A 14,414-nucleotide genomic window follows, 5' to 3' on the forward strand; every position below is an offset into this window, starting at 1 on the left:
TCACCTTTCACACAATTATCTTACTCGTTTAACAATATATGAAATATAAATTACATATTTCACACGTTTATAACCAGCACATTAAGATTCGGGGTATTACATCCTTCCCTCCTTACAAAAATTTCGTCCTCGAAATTTGTCATTACTTAAAAAGATGAGGGTACTTATCTTTCATTATGTTTTCTAGTTCCCATGTAAAGTTGGGTCCATGCCGTGCGTTCTACTTGACTTTGGCTAACGGGATTTCCTTATTGCGTAACTTTTTAACCTTCCTATCTTCGATTTGTAGTGGTTCTTCAATGAAGTTGAGTTTTTCGTCAACCTGTACATCTTCCAGGGGTATTTGTTGGGCTTCGTCCATTAGGCACTTCCTTAAATTTGATACATGGAAAGTATTATGTATTCCTGCCAGCTGTTCAGGAAGTTTTAGCCGATAAGCCACTGGTCCTACTTTGCTTGTTACTTCAAAAGGCCCAATGTATCGGGGTTTCAACTTTCCCTTCTTTCCAAACCGAATCACTCCTTTCAGAGGTGATACCTTAAGCATTACTTTATCCCCTATTTGGAACTCTAGGGGTTTACGCCTCTGATCTGCATAACTCTTTTGTCGATCTTGAGCACTTTTCATCCTTTCTTTTATTTGCTGAATCTTTTCGGTGGTCTCCACAATGATTTCTGGTCCTGACAGTTGACTTTCGCCTACTTCTGTCCAGCAGATAGGAGTTCGACACTTTCTTCCGTATAAAGCTTCATATGGTGCAGCTTTAATGCTAGTGTGATAGCTATTATTGTAGGCGAATTCGATGAGTGGTAGATGAGTGTCCCAACTTCCACCAAAATCAATTACACAAGCCCGAAGCATATCTTCTAATGTCTGAATAGTCCGTTCACTCTGCCCATCCGTCTGAGGATGATATGCAGTGCTTAGATTAAGCTTGGTTCCCAACTCTTGTTGGAAACTTTGCCAAAATTTAGATGTGAAACGACTATCTCTGTCTGATATGATCGATACAGGCACCCCATGTCGTGAGACTATTTCTTTGATATAAATTTGAGCTAGCTTGTTCATCTTATAGTCCTCACGAATTGGCACGAAGTGTGCAGACTTGGTCAGTCTGTCCACTATTACCCAAATAGTATTATAACCGTGACTTGACCTTGGGAGCTTCGTGATAAAATCCATGGTGATTTTCTCCCATTTCCATTCTGGGATCTCTGGTTGTTGCAAGTATCCAGAGGGTTTTTGATGTTTTGCCTTCACCTTAAGGTATGTAAGGCACTTTTCCACATAATGGGCAATAGATCGCTTCATTCCTGGCCACCAATAATCTCTCCTTAAATCCTTATACATCTTGTCACTGCCAGGGTGAATGGAATACTTAGACTTATGAGCTTCCTCTAAGATTGTATCCTGCAGTCCTCCAAAATTAGGAACCCATATCCTATTGTTGAACCTAAGGATATTATCATTTCCCATTGTCAGTAGCTTCAGTCTCCCAATCATTCTTTCTTTTACAATATGATTCTCTTTTTAGGCTTCTTGTTGTATATTCTTAACTTGATCTAAGAGACTAGTTTTAACCTCTATTCTGGTTGCACGAATTCTTATTGGTTGAGGTTTCTCTTTTCTACTTAGAGCATCTACTACTATGTTTGCCTTACCTGGATGATATTGGATCTCACAGTCGTAATCACTTAATAACTCCATCCATCGTCTCTGACGCATATTGAGCTCCTTCTGCTCAAATATGTGTTTTAAACTTTTATGGTCACTATAGATAGTGCACTTTGTACCGTAAAGATAGTGCCTCCAAATTTTCAATGCGAACACTATGGCACCAAGTTCCAAATCATGGGTTGTGTAGTTCCGTTCATGAATCTTCAACTGTCTAGAGGCGTAGGCAATCACTTTGCCTCTTTGCATGAGTACACATCCCATACCATAGTGAGATGCATCACAGTAGACGGCAAAATCTTTTATTCCCTCAGGAAGTGACAGTATTGGGGCGCTACATAACTTATGCTTTAACGTGTTAAAGGCTTTTTCTTGTTTAGGTCCCCAATTAAACTCAGAGGCTTTCTGGGTTAGTGTGGTTAATGGTGTTGCAATCTTTGAGAAGTCTTGAATAAACCTTCTATAGTATCCTGCTAACCCCAGAAATCTTCTGATTTCAGTGGGATTCTTCGGTACTTCCCATTTCTTAATGGCCTCGATCTTTGCAGGGTCAACTTGTATTCCACATTCATTTATCACGTGGCCTAGGAATTGCACCTCACGTATCCAAAATTCACACTTAGAGAACTTTGCATAGAGTTTTTCTTTCTTGAGCAATTCAAGGACTGCTCTTAGGTGTTGTTCATGTTCTACCTCGTTCTTAGAGTAGATAAGGATATCGTCAATAAAAACGATCACAAACTTATCGAGGTAAGGTTTACAAACCCTATTCATGAGGTCCATGAACACTGCAGGTGCGTTGGTTAATCCAAATGGCATTACCAAAAATTCATAATGACCATACCTAGTCCTGAAGGCAGTCTTAGGTATGTCTTCTGGTGCAACTTTCACTTGGTGGTATCCAGACCTCAAGTCTATTTTAGAGAAATAGCTTGCCCCTTATAATTGATCAAACAAGTCGTCGATCCTGGGCAAAGGGTATTTATTCTTTATAGTGGCTTTATTCAAGTCTCTATAATCGATGCACATGCGCATCGTCCCATCTTTCTTCTTGACAAACAACATGGGTGCTCCCCATGGTGACGAACTAGGTTGGATAAACCCCTTGTCAAGCAACTCTTGTAGTTGCTTCTTGAGTTCTTGCATTTCTGTCGGGGCTAGTCTGTACGGCGACTTAGCAATCGGTGATGTACCTGGAACTAGGTCAATGCGAAACTCAACCTGTCTATCTGATGGTAGTCCCGGGAGCTCGTTGGGAAACACTTCGGGGTATTCTCGTACTACTGGCACGTCCTCGACCTTCTGCTTTTCTGTAGTGTTTACGACATATGCTAGAAAAGCAACATACCCTTTCCTTAGGCATTTATGTGCTTGTGCTATCGTGATGAGGTTCTTAGTCTTGTCAGTGCGGTCTCCCGATACAGTTAGTTGTTTGCCGTTGGGTAATCGGAGTCGGACGATCCTTTTGTCACATATAACTTCCGCATGATATGGTGTCAACCAGTCCATTCCTATGACTATGTCGAATTCTCCAAGTTCCATAGGCATTAGGTCTATAGGGATAACATGGTTGTTTAAGCTTATTTTACAATTCTTAACTATGTCAACTATCTCTCTTTGACTTCCATCAGCCATTTCTACTGTAAAGGCATGATCTAGGGTTTGGGACGCCTGGTTCAAGTAAGGTCTAAAGGTAGTCGACACTAGACTTCTATTTGCACCGGTATCAAATAACACACGCGCATATACATCATTTACGAGATACGTACCCGTGATAACGTCTGTATTGGTCTTGGCTTCTTCCGTGGTGAGTACAAATGCCCGCCCTTTTGGCTGATTTGGTTGTGTCCTATCATTTCTTTTAAGTTCGGGACATTCAGATCTCATGTGGTTAGGGTCTCCACATTTGAAACACTTCTTCTTTTCCTTGCATTCTGGAAGAGCATGACCCGTCTTTTTACAATTTGGACAAGGAAACGACATTCCCCCGTATGAAAGCGTTTGCAAATTTGACATTGAGGAAATGTTTTAGGCCTTTTAAAGTTGTTATTCCGGGTGTCCCCCTTTCTTTCTTCCCACTTTCTTTTTGGTGCGGGAGATTCAGCCTGCCGCAGAATCATCTCGGCAGCCATGACGGCGCCAGCCTCAACAGTTTCTGCAAAAGTCTTGGGAGATTTGGATTTGATAAACACCCTCATTTCAGATGGTAGACCCCAAATAAACCTATTGATCAGTTGTTCCTCAGTCAATGCTAAATAAAAAACCAGTCGAGATATGTCGTTGAAACGAGAAACATACTCTCGATAGGTTTTATTTCCCATTTTTAACTGAAAGAATTCTACTTCCAGTTGCTCGGTCTCACTGGGAGGACAATACTTAGCAAGAAACTTATGAATAAACTCCTCCCACTTTATCTCCTTAACCTTTTCTTTTCCCTCTGTTCGGACCACAATGTTCCACCAGTGAAGGGCTTCAGCTTCAAACATATGTACCGCGAACCATACTTTGTTGCGGTCATCACACTCACATATGTCTAATACCGACTCCATTCTGTTGAGCCAGTCTTGAGCTTCTAGTGCTCCCTTTCTTCCGTCAAAGGACTGAGGTTTACAGGACATGAAGTGCTTATAAGTACATTCCTTTGATTTGGAATATTCACCTTTTCCTTCTAGTGGCATGGTTGCAATAGTGTTTTTCCTTTCGCCCATTCCTTCCCTTTGAACTGGCGTGGAGGCTGCTGAGCTTTCTTCATGTCGTTCTCCAGATTGGTTAACATTACCGGTTTGTGAATTCTTCATTACCTTAGCCACTTCCACAGCTATATTGTGGATATCCTCAGTATTTAGACGCATGCTTGTACTAGACCGGGACTTGACACTATGAGAGGGAGTTCGAGTCCTATAAGAACCTTCCTCTCTCCTTCTGTTATTTTGATTATTTCTAGACCCTTGTTCATCTCTATGTTCACACATTGTCTCCTTCCTATAGGAATATGAGTATAAATATTTACTAGTATGTATGATACATCAATATAATGTAACAACTATATACATCACATACAGAGATATATATATATATAGCACATAAAAAGGCACAATAAGTTTACTTCTTCTAGCGTCACTCAATTGACTATGCAAGTACTTTTCCTGAGAACATGTTATTTGGCCTAGTCTGAGTGTGTTATTAATCTTTTTAGAACTACTGGTTAAAGCTTAGGCATTCCTGCAATACCTAATTCGCTAAAACCTCGGGCTCTGATACCAACTGTAGCACCCACCCCGTAACCTGGGTGATTGTGCACAATTGATACACTTACAGCGGAAACAAACTAAACCTTCATTAAAACTTATAATAGTCTGAGTACAACACTTTATTTATTTACAAACTTTTGGCAACTAAGAACTCCTTGATTTTCTAAAACTCCACAACTGTCAAGTAGTTCCTATAGCTTTCCTCATGACTCACCTGTGATAAGTATACTCAAAACGACGTCAGATATACTGGTGAGCTCATACTATACAATTTTTATAAAGACAGACCCCAGTTTACATTATATGCATACACAATATGGGCATGTGACCACATTATAGTCAGGTTGGGCCTCATTGAACCTTATAGGTCACATTTGACTTGTCACAAACCACCGTACAAGAGACATACTGGTCCTCCAGCTGTGTCCCCCTACGGCCGTCACATAGGTATGAGTGTGTGTCGCTGGACCTTATAAGCACGAAGTGCCTGTGGGTACAACACCTTATTACCCTTCCCAGAGTGACACACCTCATTAAGCATAATAGGATCCCATATACCCAGAGCCGTTCCCGAAAATTCGCAAAAAAATTTAGGCCTCGGGCGACGAATAGAATTGGACCCAAAATTATGGTTAAAGGTAAATGAATTATAAAAATAAAAATTTAGTGATGGACCAAAGACTTGAACTTGAGAGCTTTACATTATTTTGAGATAGTTTTTGCCACTACACCACTAATAATGTTTGCATAATAAATGGATGAATATACTAAATATATAATGTAATAAATATATACAAGCTTATAAAGACTTTTCGGGCCCTTTGAAATTTTGGGCCTCGGGCGTCGGCACGGGTTTGCCGGGCCCAGAGCCGGCCCTGCATATACCCCTACTGACACATGCATACTGCAGCATTCTCATTATTACCAGTTATGGACGAGTATACTATCACAGTTTAAAAGACAAGTATGATGACTCACCTGGTTAGCAATTGCTTAACAGCCACTAGTAATACTGGGTTATGTCTCAAGGTCCTGACACAATTACATAATCCTAGGTTAGGTAATGGTACACCTAACTAGTCATTATCATGGTTGGATATTGGTTAGCACTGCCTTGTTTAAGCATGGTTGATCAGTCCATGCCTAACTAAGGCTAGGCTACCCAATACCTGCCCCTGACAATAACCCTAGTACCTAAAAATAATACTAACACTACTACTACTACTAATATATTATTACCAATAATAAAACTAATATTAACTACTAAAAATAAATAATAAATAACTAGACATAAACGTAAACGAGAGTATACCTCAAAACTATCTACGGCACGTTGATGTAGAGTTTCCCTACTCCTGCTCCTACTCGCGCTCCAAAAACGACTATTAACAACACTCAACGGGGTATCGTATACTCGGGATTCTCAATACTAGAGCGTTCCCGTTAAAATTTTGGTGTATCTAAACAACTACCAAGACTCTTATTTAAAGGAAGCAAGCAGGCACCTCAAATGACTTTTGAGGCGATGTGGGATAAGTGACGTGCCTACCTGCCTGCTTGACCTGCTAGCTTACTTGCTTATATATATTAATTCAGCTGTTTAACTCGTTTTTCATGTATAACTTTTAAAATATGACGTTTTATAAAACGACGAATATGTCATTAGAACGAGCATATTTTTATCTACGTTTTAACCTAAGTTTCATTAAAAACGGAGTAAGGTAAATAAAATAATATATTTAATTATTAATATTAACGGTCTCCTATATTAGCCAAGGTTTGTCAAGATATTTCACCTTTCACACAATTATCTTACTCGTTTAACAATATATGAAATATAAATTACATATTTCACACATTTATAACCAGCACATTAAGATTCGGGGTATTACACTATTCTCCCCACTAGGATCAGCCATGGTAACTTGAATCTGTTACAGAAGATAACGAAAAAATTTTATTTAGGAGTTTATTATGGAATTGTCTTTTATGGCAATTCAATAACCATGGTAAACAGAGACCATATCTGGTTAATTTGTTACTCACTTTTTATTTAGGATTTGAATATAACTTATCCTAATTACAAACAATATTGTTAGTGGCATAAAAGCCTATTCACGAGGACGTTTTATAATATTAGCCGGGATTACAGAGAATCAAGGCATGAAGGTTTGAACCGTAGTCCTTTTACCTCTTCTGACAGGGAGTCATAGACTACCACTGCCTTTTGTCTTATATGACAATAATTATGGCCCGTAGGCATTACACCACTAATGGATGTTTAACAAATTTGGCCCGTAGGCACTACATCGCTAATGAATGTTTAATAAGTTTGGCCCGTAGGCACTACATCGCTAATGGATGTTTAATAAGTTTGGCCCGTAGGCACTACATCACTAATGGATGTTTAATAAGTGATCATCTTTATTGACGATTTTAACCCATGATTTACAAATCATTTATTTGGGCTTTGGAATCCTTAAAAGGATTCTTATATAAGAATGACGCGTGCGATTTTAACGAATCACATCTGCCATGAACGTTAACATGATTACAGAGGTTAAGAGGGAATCTGAATCTTTTAATCAGGTCTTACCATCTTGGCCGGATCTTATAAAGACACCTGGCTAGGTTTCACTCTTGAGATTCTTTATTTAGGCAGATTTAAATTTAAAAGGAACGATTTTTGATTTATTTCATATATAGTGATTACAAAAATGAAATTTATAACATAACATTCCATAAACTTCAAATATAATTACACGCTGCCCTAAACGGGACTTTTTAAACAAATAATTACCTACGCAGAGGTGTATAGCAAAACATATTCACGCAGGGACCAAACACAAGATAGATGTCCGCGCAGGGACTAAAAGATAAGTCCACGTAGGGACTAAAATACGATAAATGTCCACGCAGGGACTAAATTGTAAATACAACAATACCTAAGGAGACTAATGATCTCGCTTCTTCCTCCCTTTTAGTAGGTTTGCTAGGCCCTTGAGAAATCCACGATTACTCTTTCGTTCTTGTTCAAAGTCTCGTTCCACACGGTTTAAACGGTGGAGTATTTCTTCTTGCTCCGGTGGAGAAAAACATGGCTGCTGCGACGGTTGCTGAACCGGAGGTCTAGGAGGTATTGGATACCCATGAGCTGAGTAATCTGGTCTCCAAGAGGTTCCATGAAGCGCATTATAATTAGTCGCTACCATATATGGATCGGCCTCATAGTTATAGTTGTAGTGCGTGTGAGTCGGCTGCTCAAACGGATTGTACGCGGTGGAAGCGCCGTACGTTGGTATCGGATTGTCATATCCAAATGGTGGCGGAGGTGGTGCAACTGGTGCAGAATTCACCTCTGCAGGGTGACCAGAAGATGCCTCTAGTTGTGGTTCTTCTTCAGGCACCAACGGAAAGTGACTAGCACTCGAGTGGCGAGGGGTGCTGAAATGGAATTCCCCTCCTCGGGTGGACATCCGCGCGCTTGATCTTCTACGCCTTGGCGGATCTGGAATTACTGGTTGAACCGGTGGCGGTGGCGGTGGCGTGACTGCCACGAACCGCGAATCCTCAGAAGGATCCTGTTGTTGCTGTTGATCGTGAGGCGAGAAATGTTGCGATGGTGTGAAGTACCAATTACATTGGACAAACCTCGCCTGGAAGCTGTCGGGACCTTGATAGGGCGTTCCATGGAAGGATGACCCATCCGAGATCTCGATTGGATGATTGGGAGTACCCCGTGCAGGTTCGACGGGATCTGTATCCTCGTCCATATCCACTGCATTGTCTTCAGAAAAGTGATCCTCTGGTCCTAAAGGGTTATACCCTATTGGCTCTTGGACATAATCCGCCGGGTTAAACTGTCCTATGAAGAAAGGTGAAGGGTCGCCATAAGAACGGTGCGAAGCAGATCGCTGGAGGGGTATAAAGGATGGTTGAGGGTTATTGGGATTGTTTTTCGAATCTGGTCCAAACGAATGACGGTATGAGGGTGTTGAGCTATGCGAGGTAGAATGTCTCGCAGGTTCAAAGAGGTTTCTTCTTCGTCTCTGTGGTTCTTCACTCCTTGTACTGGAAGGAGCTCGCATGTTCGAAGGTCCAGCCTCGTGATCATTGTGAGTAATGATCGTTCCTTTGCCTCTTCCTCCTCTTCCTCGTCTGATTGCAGGTGGCATATTTCCTGCTTTCAAAACTTTAAATAACAATAAACAATAAAAAAGACAAACTGGAATAACAATTCGAATTTATCCTATGTTCTTGTCTAGACTCAAGTATGTGCAATTGTGTAACTGAGATTAAACACAAGGGCTAGTGTTTAATTCACTCAGTGTTGGCTCTGATACCAACCTGTCACACCCCGATTTCCACGTGTCTCACCGGTGGGCCCGGTGGGGGATTATCATGACGTAGTTGGCAACAATATAGTCAAACCACACAATATATGAATGCACAGCGGAAGCATAAAGATAAATATATTTCAACTTTATTTGTAATATTAAAGTATCACTATTGTTGAAATAAAATCCACAGGGGATCAGTAATAATAATAAAAGTATTGTTCAACAGACGAAGGCATCCTTAAGCTTGCGAGACTCTTTAAGATGCTAAGGAGACATAGCCAGCCAATTACGTTTAGTACCTGCATTTAATCTTTTTGGGAAAATACATCAGTTTACACTGTTAAATACATTCAACTGACACTTTGGTAAAATGTTTAATAAAATTGATTTGAATGCACAAGGCACAAACTCTTTATAACTTGGGATAATTTATAATTAAATCTTGTAAAGAATTACATGTTTACGATGCGTTTGGTCGCCTGGGTCATGCCGGGTTAAAGTTTAATAGACACACCACATAGTATAAAACCGTGGCGAGAAAACCAACGGCTATACCTTTATAGTCATGGACATAATGCCAGGTGTACGCCTACACCCGGATGTCAGGGTCGTGGCCATTTCGTTAAATGCTGCCAAGGATATCCGGGACATGGTCATTAAGCCCCCAAAGGCGTAAAGCCAACAAAACAAATTTTTAAACGGGTCACATTGATAATACCCAACTACTAACGAGTTGGGGTCAATTGCCCGACCAAGCGGTATTTTAAATACCGTAACCCAAGCCCGTTTAACAGAAAATAAGTTAAAAGTATTTACCTTTGCAAGTATAAATCCTTAATCGAAATAAATTGCAGATAGCTTTTACTGGTCTCCTAATCTGGAACGAAGGTTTAAATTAACCTATTAGAATCCTAACGGGTCTTTAATTAAGCTTAAGCTTAGACCGGCTAGTTTCAAAGATACGGTTCGTACGCACGATTAAGCGAAGACCGGATAGAATGTGATTTAGACCCGACAAGTTTGAAGACTTGTTCAATATGGGTTTATTATTCACATTCTGGATTTTGAGATAAAACCGTTAAGGTTTGACCCGTCTCGGCTAATTTATGTAAACTTGTTACATAACCCAAATCGTACGCGTAATAAGCGTGACGGGTATTCATGAGAGCTATAGACAGGTCTCCTAAGTTAATTATGCCTCAAATATGTTGTGACATCAGTAAGATGTCTTTCATTATGCCCGAAACGTGTTTAAACACCAACTAGGCCCCGTAGGGGTATTTTGGTAATTTCACATAAGCCGAAAAGCTCAAAACTGGAGTTTGAGTTTATCAACCTTTGCTTACTGTTAAAATATTATAATTTGCTTCTAATATCAGTAGGTATCAACCCGGGTTTGTCCAATATAATTTAGTCGCATACTTTGCGTTAAAAACGCTTAATAAGGCGATTTAAGGCCAATTCCGGGTTCTATACTTAAATCTGATATTTTTATATTTCCAGAAGGCTTAAAATAATCTATTTATCGTATGTGATTTGTAGCAAAAGGTTTGAAGTTGTTTAGATATGTAAAACTCATTTTATGGTCCGTAAGGGCAAAACCGACAATTATCGGATTAAGCCTACGACTACTAGTTATGCTCAGTCTAAAATTAATTAAAAATATTTAAAAATCCCAAAATAATATATTACATCAGTGGGTATTAAGTTTGATACCAAAAAGTAGGCTTAACTAGGCTATACGCTAATTACGCCATTTTATTAACATAAAGCATTCATTTTGCGATAATGAGCATAACTCTTAATCTACAATTCAAATCGATGTCAAACTCTGCATACACGTTTATATATCAGTAATTAAAGTTTCTACTCTTTTACATTTCCAAAAATCATGTTTTAAGGCAATAAGGGCATAATGGTCAACATATGGGTAATTAACGGAATCATGCATATTAATTGGATAACTCATGATCCGAGGTGTATAATCACAGAGGGTTATACTAGCATGTAATCTGGTTCAAATAAGGCTCTACGGTATTTTTGAAACATACCATAACGGGTCAGAACTGAAAGTCCAAGTGAAAGTCAAACTATGTGACTTTCGGTTCCCAACCGGGTCCTTATAGAAAATTGTCGAGCTGAACATGTTTAGACATGTCCTTACACTAATTACCAAGTTATATTAATGACAAAACAGGTTATAAGTATTCTACATTGTTAATCTTGCATAAATCGCATTTTAACCTTTCTGTTGACTTTTTAAGTACACGTTTGACTCGACTTTTGACCTAGTTAGAGTGGTGATCAGGGGGAACCCTTTTAAGGGTTTATTACCCACATAAATACCAACTTATAACTACTTTTAGTTCGAGATATGACTGAGCCATTGTTGACTAATCTCGAAGTCAAACCGTAATTACGACGGTTTGATTTTTAGCTAAATAACTAAGCTAAACTCAATTTTGAAAGGATTAGAACACTTACTGAAGTCCTAAGCTTGATTAGGGAACACTTTGAGAGGAAGTTGAGCTCCAGAAGTGGTCCTCAAATGCAGATAAAGGTGTGAGTAAACTTGTTGCACAATGTGGCCTTTTATAGGCAATGAAGATCATTAAGATCATCACAACAAGGTCTACAAGGGCTCCTTGATGATCAACAACTGTCCCTTAGTGCTAGGAGATGATTAGGGGTCGCCCATATCTTTGGAAAGATCCTTATATTAATGTTTTACCGTTTACAACAGCCAACAGCCAACTTTCTGTCGCTGGGCGTCGCTTACGGACCGTATGGCATGGCCCTTGCGGTCCGTAAGCCTATGGCGGAAACATTTTTACCCCTTCACCCCCTTACGGTCCGTAAGGCAGGGCCCTTACGGTCCGTAAGCGCTTAACAGAGGCAAAAAAATTAACCTTTCAAGCATTGAATGGTCAACTTGCAATACATGGTTTTTGAATATGGGACAAGTCAGTATAAGGCCCTTTTTAACCCATGCTTGGTCAGATATCACAATGTATTATGGGCTTGCACAAGGATGGGGTTTATGAACAATTATTTGTATTGCATTATTTTCTTTAAGATCCAATATTAGCAACTTGGACACTTTTGATTATTAGTAATTACCGGATTAAGATGTTTTAGATGCTTATTAATTTTGCTTAGGGTCTTGGGATTCATAATGACGAAGTCGCTCAGAGGTAGAAAATTAACATGTCGACATATACGAAAAATCCTACCGCATATCTTAATTAAATCCGGGTTTATATTATTTTTGTCGTATGCGACACGTGTCATTTATTTATTGGACACAAAATTTCGAGGTGTTACAGTATCCTTTGCCGAGGATCGACAATTTGTTCGATCAGTTACAAGGGGCAAGTTATTTCTTGAAGATTGACTTGAGGTCAGGCTACCATCAACTGAAAGTCAGAGATGAAGACGTACATAAAACCGTATTTAGGACTCGTTATGGTCACTATGAGTTCCTAGTGATGCCTTTTGGGCTCACTAATGCACCGGCTGCGTTCATGGATCTCATGAATCACGTCTGCAAGCCATACTTAGACAAATTCGTCATCGTTTTCATCGACGACATTCTTATCTACTCTAAGAACCAAGCTGACCATGAGAAACACCTTCGCTGTATTCTCAAACTCCTGCATCATGAGAAACTCTATGCCAAATTCTCTAAGTGCGAATTCTGGCTTCGAGAAGTCCAATTCCTTGGACATGTTGTCAGCGAGCGTGGTATCCAAGTGGATCCCGCTAAAGTAGAAGCTGTCATGAATTGGCAAGAGCCAAAGACGCCTACAGAGATTCGTAGTTTCCTGGGGTTAGCAGGATATTACAGGCGTTTCATCGAAAATTTTTCAAGGATTGTTGCGCCCTTAACTTCCCTGACCAAGAAGAAGGTAAAGTTCGTTTGGGGCCCTAAGCAGCAAGAGTCCTTTGAAATTCTGAAGCAAAAGTTGAGCAACGCTCCTGTACTGACATTGCCTGAAGGTAACGAAGAGTTTGTAGTTTACTGCGACGCATCACACACTGGCATGGGATGCGTGCTTATGCAGAAAGGCAAGGTTATTGCCTATGCTTCAAGACAGTTAAAGGTGCATGAAAAGAATTACACCACCCATGACTTGGAGTTGGGTGCCGTTGTGTTCGCACTAAAACTTTGGAGGCATTATCTACATGGTATCAAGTTTATGATCTATTCGGATCATAAGAGCCTTCAACATCTGTTTAATCAGAAGGAATTAAACATGAGGCAGCGCCGTTGGATGGAGACTTTAAATGATTATGATTGTGAAATCAGATATCTTCCCGGCAAGGCGAATGTAGTCGCTGATGCCTTAAGTCGAAAGGAAAGGGTGAAACCTATCCGAATCAATGCCAAGAGCATTGAAGTGAAGAATAATTTGATTGAAAGGTTGTTAGCTGCACAGAGGGAAGCTGTGTTGGAAGCTAACTATCCTAAAGAAAAGCTAGGAGTAACTGAGGAGCAGTTAACTCTTAGCAAGGACGGAATTTTACGATTAAATGGACGAATAAGGGTTCCAATTTATGGAGGACTACGGGATGTTATCCTCCAGGAAGCCCATAGTTCCAAATATTCTGTTCATCCTGGAGCTGATAAGATGTACCAGGATCTAAAGGCAAATTATTGGTGGATAGGCTTGAAAAAGTCTGTAGCCGCTTATGTAGCAAAATGCTTGACTTGTGCGCAAGTCAAAGCGGAGCATCAAAAGCCATCAGGTTTGCTACAACAGCCTGAACTTCCCGAATGGAAGTGGGAATGTGTAACTATGGATTTTATCACCAAGTTACCCATGACGAGGAAAGGAAATGATACAATATGGGTTATAGTTGATCGACTGACTAAGTCAGCACATTTCTTACCCATCAAGGAGACTTATAGCTCCGACATGTTAGCCCAGTTATACGTTGATAAGATTGTAGCCTTACATGGCATACCTGTGTCTATTATCTCTGACCGAGATACCAGATACACGTCTCATTTTTGGAAAAGCTTCCAGCAATCTTTGGGCACACGTTTGAATTTTAGTACTGCTTACCATCCTCAGACAGACGGTCAGAGTGAGCGTACTATTCAGACGTTGGAGGACATGCTACGTGCATGTGCGATCGATTTGG

At 40.0% G+C, this 14,414-nt stretch overlaps 2 protein-coding genes across 2 annotated transcripts; both read right to left on the reverse strand.

The window, feature by feature from the left end:
- Positions 1–220: 220 nt before the first annotated feature.
- LOC110919892 lies at positions 221–547 on the reverse strand. Its single transcript, XM_022164141.1, has one exon. The coding sequence runs from the start codon at positions 545–547 to the stop codon at positions 221–223; it is 327 nt and encodes a 108-aa protein (XP_022019833.1).
- A 984-nt stretch (positions 548–1,531) lies between these two features.
- On the reverse strand, positions 1,532–3,562 carry LOC110919893. Its single transcript, XM_022164142.1, has 2 exons — positions 2,869–3,562; positions 1,532–1,662 (listed from the first exon to the last, which is right to left on the reverse strand). Exons 1-2 carry the CDS (start codon positions 3,560–3,562, stop codon positions 1,532–1,534), a joined length of 825 nt encoding a protein of 274 aa, XP_022019834.1.
- Positions 3,563–14,414: the final 10,852 nt, after the last annotated feature.

The sequence above is a fragment of the Helianthus annuus genome, chromosome 1, assembly GCF_002127325.2.
Source record: "Helianthus annuus cultivar XRQ/B chromosome 1, HanXRQr2.0-SUNRISE, whole genome shotgun sequence".
NCBI classification, from domain to species: Eukaryota; Viridiplantae; Streptophyta; class Magnoliopsida; order Asterales; family Asteraceae; genus Helianthus; species Helianthus annuus.

Coding starts and splice junctions, on each gene's coding strand:
- LOC110919892 (XM_022164141.1), bottom strand. CDS start 547: ATGCTTAAGGTATCACCTCTGAAAGGAGTGATTCGGTTTGGAAAGAAG.
- LOC110919893 (XM_022164142.1), bottom strand. CDS start 3,562: ATGAGATCTGAATGTCCCGAACTTAAAAGAAATGATAGGACACAACCA. Junction 1,663..2,868: donor TCGCATTGACCTAGTTCCAG/GTACATCACCGA, acceptor AATATCATCCAG/GTAAGGCAAACATAGTAGTA.